The sequence below is a fragment of the Scardinius erythrophthalmus genome, assembly GCF_964197995.2.
Source record: "Scardinius erythrophthalmus genome assembly, chromosome: 3".
Classification (NCBI taxonomy): domain Eukaryota; kingdom Metazoa; phylum Chordata; class Actinopteri; order Cypriniformes; family Leuciscidae; genus Scardinius; species Scardinius erythrophthalmus.
Genome location: NC_138223.1, coordinates 9,752,486 through 9,764,464, shown reverse-complemented (window position 1 = coordinate 9,764,464; position 11,979 = coordinate 9,752,486). Strand labels below are relative to the sequence as shown.

General features: G+C 36.5%; 2 protein-coding genes across 2 annotated transcripts in view; both read left to right on the top strand.

The window, feature by feature from the left end:
* LOC308688923 (protein sidekick-1-like) overlaps window positions 1-565 on the top strand; it is a gene marked incomplete at its 3' end in the record, with an annotated part of 148,797 nt that extends 148,232 nt beyond the window's left edge. Inside the window, exon 10 of the mRNA XM_081362359.1 lies at window positions 441-565. Coding sequence (XP_081218485.1) covers window positions 441-565 — 125 coding nt within the window. The remainder of the gene's footprint in view (window positions 1-440) is intronic.
* A 106-nt stretch (window positions 566-671) lies between these two features.
* sdk1b (sidekick cell adhesion molecule 1b) overlaps window positions 672-11,979 on the top strand; it is an 82,642-nt gene continuing 71,334 nt past the window's right edge. Inside the window, exons 1-5 of the mRNA XM_081360998.1 lie at window positions 672-822; window positions 1,745-1,847; window positions 3,721-3,894; window positions 7,892-8,028; window positions 10,069-10,216. Of these exons, the coding sequence (XP_081217124.1) occupies window positions 687-822; window positions 1,745-1,847; window positions 3,721-3,894; window positions 7,892-8,028; window positions 10,069-10,216 (698 nt within the window). The 5' untranslated portion in view covers window positions 672-686. The remainder of the gene's footprint in view (window positions 823-1,744; window positions 1,848-3,720; window positions 3,895-7,891; window positions 8,029-10,068; window positions 10,217-11,979) is intronic.

Below are 11,979 nucleotides of genomic sequence, written 5' to 3'. Positions count from 1 at the left end.
TGCGTTTCAGATCGTTAAAATAGGGCCCACTGTATGTTAGAGTAGGTGACATCTAAGACTATTAAATTGTGTTTTGCTTTTTTCCCCCAATAATAGTTGTGTTTTGGCTCACATTACTGCTCATATTAATGAAATTCATTTGTCATGCCAAAGGACAATTTTGATTAACGTAAAGCCCCCCTGTAGTATTAAAACTCTCATCTTAATTTACATATTTAAATTTACTCAAATTACATATTTAAATGTTTTTTCCTTGAAAAAAAAAATCTGACATGCCTTAAAATAGCTTGAATGTAACTCTACACCTTTGCCTAATTTAGTATATGTGGTTCTAATATGGAAATTAGCCTAAATAATTTTTAAGTGCCCAATATATTTTTGGGGTCTCTCTATATTTTCTTAGATTTTCAGTTTTTCTGACTCACTTGTTTTCACGGTAGGCGTGTCACCATCTTTCACCACGCCCCCTTCTGACATCACTGTGACTGACGGAGCGTCAGCTGTCTTCACCTGTGAGATATCTGGAGCCCCCAAACCTGCCATTGTTTGGAGGAAAGGTATGTAAATTACATTCACACCTGTATGCACATCATTTACACAATTACATGATTAACATGTCAGCAGTTTTGTGACTAACCCCTGTGATTCTCGCAGGTTCTCAGGTGTTAGCGAGCGGATCGGTGCAGATGCCTCGTTTCACTCTGCTGGAGTCTGGAGGCTTACAGATACTACCCATAATGCCGAGCGACGCAGGGAACTACACGTGCTTGGCGTCTAACTCTGAGGGGCTGGTCAACGCCACCGTGGCCCTGACAGTCTTGAGTACGAAACTGTAATATTGTGAATAATATGCTGTTTTTAATGACTTGAAAGTACAAACAAATTTAGCATATTTGAAATTCAGCACCGACAGGATTGCAGACAATTTACAAACATGCCTTTTATCAGCAGTCATTGTTTAGCTTAATAGCGGCATTCATTAGCTCGGCTAATTGTAAAGGCATGGCAGAGCACACTATTTGTGAAATGTTAAGTCTTTTGCAGTAATTTCACACCGGAATAGTGTCATCCTTAAATCCCGAGACCTCGGTTTATCTTGCTGTGCATGCTTAATGATGCTGATGTAGGTTTACGCTTGAGCGTGGGTGCGTGGAAGTGTCTTAGAGCATTTTTGACATCCAGCCTAAATAATGCTGTTTGTGGATTGGCCACTTAAAAGGAAAGCAAGAAGTCTCTCTGATTAAAACTACTGCGTGTAATTTATGCACCGTTGGCGGCATCAAACGGAATGTCAGAAAAACTATACTTGTCTACATTGTTCAGACAAAAAAGATAGCCCTGCCCCAAACTCACACCATTGGTTGAGCTGGAAGTTGACATGTCGGGCCGCGCAGCGACGGTATTTGCAACATACAAATGGCTGACTTATAGTTGTCAGTGAGCATTAAACTGGAAGATAGCGTTTTAATGTCGAAAACGTTACATGCATTAGCTTTAATCAAGTCAATTGGACCCAGTGGGTTATGTGTGTGAGAGAATTTGTTCATTTGCTTAGCCGTACTATATGGTCATTGAGACGCGGTGTGAATATTCGAACGTTCATGCTTTGTAAATTTCATTCTGTTTTGCTAATGAAGCTGTCAGTGGGAATTACTTAATAGGGTTAAAAGAACTGTGAATAATGATGTTGGTAATGATTAAACTGTGGCGTGATTTTTGTCCTAAACTGCATTTTATTAATCAGGTCGAACCTTTATTTCAACACCCCCTGAGGATCAGCGTGTCATTAAGGGAACCACCGCTGTGCTGAACTGCGCGGCAACCCACGACCCCAGAGTCACCGTCAGGTCAGAGCTTGAGCTGAGATGCATGTTGAGGAACATGTTTTTGACATTTTTATTTCAAAAACGTAAAAAAAAAATTCTGATTAGCAAAGTCAAGCATTACTCTTGATGTTAATCATTAGATCACTCTTAATCATTAGGTCATTAGGTCAGTGTGATTGTGTCACTGTGTACACTGCCAAGTAAGACATACTTTGTTGATCCTGGAACAACATTCCTGTCTGAAAATTTTGTACTAATCCTGTCCCCACCCCTAAACCTAACCCTACCCTACCCCTACCCATAACTTATCCATAAATGCAGATGGAAATAATAGGTGAATAACACTGATGTACAGTAGAAGCACCTAACCCTGGTTGTAAGCCCAAACTTGACATAAACTGTAAACGTGTCCCTCAAATCTGATTGGTTGATTGGAATGTTGTTCCAAAATCAAAAAAGACCTTGATCTAGGAATATGTTGTACTTGGGGAAATCACGTTCACTGTTACTCAAGACCTCTAACATAACTCATCCCGCTCCACTGGTGCTACAGACAAATGAAACCTTAAATCATGGCACTTGAGTACTTTTCTAAGCTATCTGAAGGTGTACTTGAGGTGGTTAAACTATGATGGAAATGCTAAATAAATGTCTACAGTAGATGCACATCAAAAATATGTCTCATGATTGAATAATTTGCTCAGATGATTGGCTCTCATAACTCTACTGAGTGCCAATGTAGTTTATTGGAAAACAATTTGTTTTTGCAATATTTATGGTTTGCAATCAGCTTTTTTTTTTTCATAACTTAAATTTGCAACTTGGATGGAAACATCAACAGAGACTAGGGCTAGTAAGCAGCAACCTAGCAACAATTCAGAACACCCTACAAACCGCATGACACTGCCCTGGCACCACAATATCTAATATAAATATTATATCACAAAATATTATAGTTGTAATTTTTTTTGTTTTAATATTTCACGTAAATTGATCTTGCTTTAAGCATACTCTAGCTTTCAAAAGTCTGAGATCAGAAAGATTTATTTATTTATTTTGAAGGGGGGGGGGGGTGTATGGAAGCTTGTTTCCGCCACAGAATAAAACATTTTAAAAGATAATTGCGACTTTTTATCTCACAATTGCGGGTTTACATCTCGCAATTCTGACTTTATTTCTCAAAGTTGCGAGATATAAAGTCAGAATTGCGTGAAATAAAGTCGCAATTGCATTATAAAGTCAGAATTGCGTGAAATAAAGTCGCAATTGCGTGTTATAAAGTCAGAATTGCGAGATATAAAGTCAGAATTGCGTGTTATAAAGTCAGAATTCTGACTTTTTTTCGCAATTGCGACTTTATTTCTCAGAATTGCGACTTTATATCTCGCAATTGCGTCTTTATTTCTCAGAATTGCGACTTTATATCTCGCAATTGCAACTTTATATCTCGCAATTGCGACTTTATATCTCGCAATTGCGACTTTATATCTCGCAATTGCAACTTTATATCTCGCAATTGCGACTTTATTTCTCAGAATTGCGATTCTGAGAAAAAAAGTCACAATTCTGACTTGATATATCGCAATTGTGAGAAAAAAAGTCACAATTCTGACTTGATATATCGCAATTGTGAGAAAAAAAGTCAGAATTGTGAGATAAAAAGTTGCAATTATTATTTATTTATTTATTATGCAGTGGCAGAAACAAGCTTCCGTAGGGGGGGGCTATATACCATATTTATGTTTTGGTCATTATCAAGCACATAAGGAAGAGAAGCCAATATGGAATTTGATGTTGTTCTATTTCAGGAGGCTAAGTGTGTTTTCTGCAGGTCTTTGGAGTGTGATATTTTTAGTGGATTATGAGTCATCTTAAAGAGTCTTATTTTCCTCAGATATGCATGGAATAAAGGAACCAAGCCTCTGAGCGTGTCGACTGGTGGGCGAGTGTCAATGAAGGAAGGTTCACTCCACATCAGCCAGACGTGGTCCGGAGACATCGGAGATTACACCTGCAGGGTCATCTCACCAGCTGGAAATGACTCCAAAACCACCCGACTGGAAGTCATGTGAGCAAAAATAGACACAAACACACAGATCCTTGCTAACATCCACGTTCGATACGAAACACTTTGAAGGGACTAGTACATGTGCACTCAGTACGTATTGGGGTGCTATTGTAGGAGGAAGATGCTTGGATCCCAGCTGCAGTTCTGAAGCCAAGAGAACCATCCAAAAATGGGCTATAATGATAGGACAGAGGAGGGAGCAGCTGTGTTTGTGTGTGTATGTGTGTGTGTGTGTGTCGGGACGCGGGAGGAAGATAAAGGGAGAGTAGAATAAGATAGGCCTGATGCCCAAGGCCAAGATCATCTCCTTTGACGACTAGCCAATGTTGCTAAACTTCTGTGGCATCAGGAACTAATTAAACACACACACATACACGCGCTCAGATATTAATTACTGCTTCTAGATGGCTGAATGTTGTGCTCCCACAGATTGTCATATGGATGGATGCAGAGGAAATCTCATCGATCTTTGAAGTAGATGAAATACACTGAGTAACACGAATGACAGTGTGCAGCTTGTTTAATTGGATGCGTTTGAAAATATTGTTCACAATCAGAAAAATACAAACTTACCAAATCGACCCAAAAGGCCTAAAAGCTTGTCCTTTGTGTCAAAAGCCTTCATAAGTCTTTCTTAACCAAGTAACCGTTCAAAGGCTTGGGGGTCAGGAAGGACATGAGATCACAGCAATAGCAAACTATCCAATCAATTCCAGATGGACACAATCATTATATTTTTTCTTGATTGAGAAGTTGTTTCACTCGGATATACGTCACAATAAGGAAGAACAGACCAACGCAACTTCCGTTTCGTTCCGGCCTTAATACTTGTATTCAGCATGGATGCATTAAAATGATTAAAAGTGTCAGTAAATACTTAAATTGTTTAAAAAAATTGTGTTTTTAAATAAATGCTGTTCTTTTTATGCATTAAATAATCCTGCAAAAAATGTGTTCACAGTTTCCAATACAGTCGCACAACTGTTTTCAACATTGATTATATATTTAAAAAAATTGTCCACTAAAACAGCATTTTAGAATGATTTCTGAAGGATCAGGTTTCCCAAAAACTGCCATTAGTCAGCCAAGCAGATCCCATCCCAAACTCATACCATTGGTTCAGCCAAATGCTGCTGTGTTGCTACTTTTCGAGGAAATACACCTGCAAGCTTAAATATTTGTGCTTTATAAGAAATTATTTATCTGCGTAAAAATTGTGAGTACAGTTTGCGTAATCGAATCAGAGCTCAACTTGGAAAAAAAAGAGAAATATTACAAATCATCAATCATACAAAACATAACTGTAATAAACTATGATTTGCAAATGCGCTTAAAGGACTGCAATGTAATGCAATTCTTTTAGTACTACTTAACGGAACTCATAATAAAGCAATATTTAATTTAAGACACGCTAGTCTGTGAGAGAAACTGGGTTTCGGCAGACTTTAGAAAAAGACTCCTAACAGCTGACATTTAGATTATGAGATACAAATTGAAAACACATGCGATTTGAATAATAACAATAATACCTTTGACAGTCACATTAAGATAACAGAGCACCACAATATACTCCTACCTTTAATAATACAGCCGGCAAACTCTGTTGAAAGAAAACTCATCAGACGGTTGAAGGAGAGGCAATGCTTCACATGCTAATGTGATTTCACAGGCGTTCAAGTTAATCTCAGGCAGTGGACAGGTCCTCTTATTACCACATGTTAGACGATGGCTGAGCAGTGCCTCGTTTTAAACAATATTAGATGTTATTGCATATTAAGGCTGCTGTGACAGATGGGCAAAAAAAAAACTGTCATACACATATTACAAGCATCTGCAAAGGACATAATTGTATTATGTGATATTGTAATTTAGTTTTTATAATGTTGTTAAAGGAACAGTGGAACTTTTGATCTTGCAACATAGTGGAAAGTAATGTTAAAGACTTAGTTCACACAAAAATGAAACTTCTGTCATCATTTACTCATCCTCATGTTGTTCAAAATCCTCATGACTTACTTTGTGTAGAAAAAACAAAAGGTATTGTGTTGAATGTCCATGCTACTCTTTTACAGTACATGCTCCAAAAATGCTCCCCATAAAAGCACAATAAAAGTAGTCTGTTTTGCACACATTCAAAGTTTTATGTCACGATCCCTAAAATCAGCGGCTCTGACATTATTCAAAATATCTTCTTTGGTGTCCAACACTATATAGAAAATTATACAGGGTTGGAATGACATAAAGGGGAGAAACAGAAGTTTGAATTTTGTATCACTTTTCCTTTAATATTATAGTATTCATGAATGAATGTTATCTTTTTTTTGTTATTTTTGAAAAGGAAATAAAAAATTATATTTGGTAACTCACAAATTTTTGTTTGTAAGCTGCCTAGGATCTTTTTGATATCCCACAAACCCCTTGCAGCCATGATGAACACTTTTTGCTTGCAGAAGTTTTTTTTGAGTGATAATGCTTCTATCTACCCACCATTTGTCCTCCACGGAACCTCAGAAGCACCGGTTTGAAAGTACAAACTGCAACAAAGACACAAATCTACAAAGTGACATTTTGATGTATTTGAATATATAAGCCTAAAGGCGGTTTATGCTATTTAAGTCAAGCATCTCTACTATTGCCCATAGTTATAGTGAGGGATTTGAACTCATAACCCTAATAAACGTAACTCTTTCTACACTGTTTATGCAACAGACACAAATGATACCTCAAACCTGTTTTGACTTCATTTGAAAACTAAAAAATCTATATTTCAGGAAGTCTGAAGTCATTCAAACGTTTTGCGTGAGAAAGAGCGAAATTTGAATCAGAATTTGAGAAATAATCCTTAAAATGTATTAGGAGAAATTGGACAAAGGATATTGTGCATTGATTTGAATTGGAATCTTAATTTAAATCTGATTTTGAATTACTGTATTTTTTTGCAGCCTTGATGAGCATAATAGACTTTAAAATCTTACTGCCCCTAAGCTTTTGAATGGCACTGTTCATATTTACATGTTTATGTTTTAACATGTTACCAGTTAAAGGGTTAGTTTACCCAAAAATCACTCTCATGTCGTTCCAAACCTGTAAAACATTCATTCATCTTCGGGAACACAAATGAAAATCTATTTGATGAAATCTGAGAGTTTTCTGTCCCTCCATTGACAGCTACGCAACTACCACTTTCCAGCCCCAAAAAGGTAGTAAAGTCATCATTAAAGCAGATGTTGCGTGAACACGCATTTGGAGATGAATATTTTGTAAATAAAAGGATAATAAAGTTTAGGTTAAACCACTGGAGTCACATGGATTACTTTAATGATGTCTTTACTACCTTTCTGGGTCTTGAAAGTGGTAGTTGCATAGGCTGTCAATGGAGGGACAAAAACCGCTCAGATTTCATTAAAAAGAACTTCATTTGTGTTCGGAAGATGAACGAAAGTCTTACGGATTTGGAATGGCATGAGGGTGAGGAATTAAAGTCGCAGTGAACCGGAAGTTGCAACCAACTTTACTTCAGTGTTGTTACATATTTCCTAGGAAACTGAATATTGAATTGAATGCAGGGTTTTACTTTAGCGCACCTCCTCTCCATCCCTCGCTCATAGTAGATTAAAGGTTGGAGGGGGAGTGGTTGAGGATATTCTACCCAGAGCCGTGAAACTGACGTCATCAGAGAAGGAACGACATTCGCAGAAGCATTTTCAGATTTTGATTTTTCTGTAAATTAACTTGCATGGATTAATTGTTCACCACAAGACTAGTAATGTGCGCTAACATAGTAAATAGGTTCAATTTTGATTTCATGATGACATTAATGACAGAATTTTCATTTTTGGTTGAACCAACCTTTTAACCTGTACAATTCACAGGGGCTGAGACAAAGTTTTGTATGAATTGTATTTGAATTGTATTAGAATTTTGTTTTAATGTACTGCAGTGCAAAATGCATATATGCATGTTTTGATTGTTTATTTGGTTATCTCTGTCTTTTTAGAGAACTTCCCCATTCTCCACGTAACCTGCAGGTGTCTCTGAATGAGACTGACAGCAGGACAGTTCTTCTGTCATGGGTTCGGCCCTTTGATGGGAACAGCCCTCTACTGCATTACATTATTGAGCTCTCGGAGAACAGTAAGTCTGTGTGTGTGTGTGTGTGTGTGTGTGTGTGTGTGTGTGTGCTGTTTATATGAGCTTTGGCATATGGTTTATTAAACCTAATGCACCTTAGCTGCAGCTTTCAATTAAGCTGGTTTGCAGCCAGTGGATTCCACAGAAGAAATTCTTTGTCATTTACCTCTCGCTGTCTTTCTCCCTGAGCACTAAAAAACAGACAGACAGGCTAAAGTGAGTGAGAAGAGAAGAGAAATGGAAGCTGATTGTAATGGAGGGTAGTGGGACGAGGTTTGTTTTCACGGTATTATGCCAAGACTCTGTTATTGGTGGAAGATGAATGCTGGAAGAGATAGTGACAGGAAACACACAGAGAGAGAGAGAGATTGATTTGTGTATCGTCAAAGGAAAAACAATGAAAAATGTGGGTGGGGCAGAGGTTCTGGATGCCTATTAAACACCAAGACCTTTCTCTCCACATACACACACACACACACACACACACACACACACACACACGTGTGCGTGCATGTGTGGGTGTGTATGTATGCATCCCTGTGGCTTAATATTTACTATTCCTGATGAATTTGTGATTTATTTTTGCAGTTGCTCATACAGTAGTTTCTGTCTTCTTTTCTCCTGGGGCTGCTTGAGTGGTTTCACCATCTAAATTGTTCATTGATCTGCTTCCCATCATTTTTTAATGTACTACAAATGCACACACAAACACAGACTCTCATATATTGGGTGTTGTGGGTTGTGACGCCTCCAGAATAAACAACAGCGCTGTCAAATTCATAATTTACCCAAGTGCTGTAAAGAAAGAGATAATTCAAACAACTGATAATAAATCAAGAAAAATACGTAAGATAAAAAAACGATACTCTCCTTTGAGACTTAATTTTTTGTCTTTAGCAAATTTATAAGTACTATTTTACATTATAGTGAGCCAGTTACAAGTGATTTCAGTAGAGTTTGTGGAAGTGGCAGAAAGATATATCGTTATATATATATTTGATATTTGGCTATTTTGAAATTATTAATAGTATAACTGCTTCTGGTTTTTGCCTAGTTTCACTTTTGAAAACTACAGCCTATACAAATAGGGTACATTTTTTGTTTGCAATTATTTTTTTTGTGAATTTGATTAAATGTTTTGTAAAATAAGGATTTGTTTAATTTGATCAAATTTGTACACATCTTATTTCTTATTTGCTTTCATTAAATTATATAGTGTTTATACTACTAGAATTCATACTGAATTTAATTCATAGACTGTTTGTATTTATAATAAATGAAAGAAAAAAAATATTTTGATGTTAATAGTTAAATTGTAATAATATATCACAATATTACTGTTTTTAGTGTATTTTTTTATCAAATATATGCAGCCTCTGTGGCAAAGAGACCACAACCCCTCAGGATCCTGTTCTGGAAAATGTCAGATTTTGGATTTTGCATTCCGGCATTTGGTTTAAATGATCCGGCAATAACAAGTGCATTGAGACAGAGTGAGTGCGGGTTTATGCAGATTTATTTAAAGGTTGTGTTTTGCTATTGGCCCTCAGCCTCAACCTATATATATTTTTCAGCTTTCTTAAGTTCAAAATCACTCTCATTGGTCGGTGCGAGAGTGTAGAGAGGGTATATACCTGACGAATTATTCTAATAAAATTAAGTTAATTTCATCAAAATGTGAAAAAAGACAGTCAAGCATTTTTTTATTTTCCATGATATTTCTGATCAAAAGAGATCCTGAGGAGATGGAACTGCTAATACTAATCAGGATAGCAGGAGACACAAGTAACGGGTGTTAGATCAATCAGAATCAGAAATAGATGTAATGGAAAAAGGAATGAAATTAAAGGTGAGAGAGAATATCACTGATGAACTGAATAATATTTGTAGCTATATCCATGTAGCTCAATGTAGCTTTATACATGTAGTTAGGGCCATACAGAAACTTATGAATGATGCTTTTATAGTTGTGCCATTACCACTTAGTGACATCATTGTATGTTCCGGGAAAACTTCATTTTGTCTGTTTGTTGTTCTTGACAGATTCTCCATGGAAAGTCTACATGGCTGATGTTAGCCCTACACTAACCAGTTTGCAAGTAATTGGTCTAACGCCAGCAAGAACGTACCAGTTCAGAGTTTGTGCTGTCAATCAGGTGGGACGTGGGCAGTACAGCGCTGAGACAAACAGGTAAGCAGTCACAAGCTAACATCTTAGTCTACATGCTTAGCATATCGCTAACTGGTTAAGTAAAGCTGGTTAAGTTAAATAAAGCTCTATTTTAGCTAAAACAAGATCAATGTTTTTGATCAGGTGTTGAGGAAGGGGAACGAATCTTGCATGGCAATGGCATTGAATTGCAGGAGCTAACAGGACCATGTTAATTAGCTAAACCCTGATTCCTTGATTGTAGCATCCCAATTTACAGCCAAACCCAAAATCCTTTCAATCCTGATTGTTGTAACCAACATAGCCAGTCAAGCAGATTGGAACTGGTAATTTTCACCAACTATTGCCATTTTTGTGTGTCCGACACACGCTCACACATCCTCAGTCAGTTAGAGAGAATGTTATTAAATGTGAGGACAAGATTTGAACCCTGTCAAAAGAAAGGCAGACTGTAATTGAATTACATGAGAGCTTTCATCACCGGCTCTGATTGTGAGCCATTATGACACATAGGCAGAAAAAAAAAAAACACTTCCCTATCCAGGAACACTATGAAGGTGTGAGAAATAGCATTTCTCAAAGCCAATTCCACACGGTGAAGGAATGTCAAATACAAGTTTGGCTGAAGGGAAGGACACTTCAGCACATACAGAGGCTACTGTGTTTTATGCTCTCTGTTTTGTTTTGTGAATTTTTATTCACGCATAAATTGGCACACATCACAATGACTGCATTCCAAACGAATCAAATCGCTCAAAGAACTTAAAAGTCCTGAAAAGTTCAAATGGCTATTTTTCAAGCAGTAATGCACATGCCAAGCACTCTTTGCTAAACGGCAGGAAGAAGGACCTGCTCAATCATCAAGGACATGTTGAAAAAGCTTGTCATGCTGTTTTCTAGTTCTTAGCTTTCATTTGAAGCCAGTCTCCATTTAACCGACATTGCCAGCTTATTCAATGGTAACAGTTGAGCCAAAGACTCCCTCTGCGCTCATATGTGAAATGCTCAACTGCTCATGTTTGATTGGTCCTGAAGTGGAATGTTTTTTATTCACTAATGTTCAGTGATGTCTTTAATGCTACTGAAACAGTTCTGATATAGAATAAATACTTAATACTAAAATAATGCATTTTGTTTCAGGTATTAATTTATAGTTTGCTCACTTTGCAGTTCTCACCTACAGAAATGATCAAAAGTGTATTGTATTTAAATACTTTAAATTTATATTACATTTTTCTAATCAATTTACATTATCAAATATTTAATTCTGATTACTTATAAGTCGGTATGTAGTTTTTTTATATATTTATATTAAACTGTACAAAAGTTAAAAAGTCAAAAGTTTTTCTAAAATAAATACTTCTATTCAGCAAGGATGCTTTAAATGAATCAGAAGTGACAGTAAAGACATTCAGAATGTTACAAAATATTTCGTTTTAAAATAAAAGTACTTTTGAACTTTTTTGAAGAAAAAAAACTATTTTTATTTAACAAGGACATATTAAATTCACCGAAAGCGACAGCAGAATTTTACATTGTATTTCAATGTATTTCAATTTAATGCGGTTCTATTGAAATTTCTATTTATCAAAAATCCTGAAAACATACATCATGTTCTCCACAAAAATATTAAGCAGCACAACTTATTTCAACATTGATAATAATATGCAGCAAATCAGCATATTAGAAACATTTCTGAAGGATCATGTGACTGAGGACTGTAGTGTGTATATATTTTTATCAATTGACAGACCTAATTACTGTACTTGAGACTTGTCAGATCT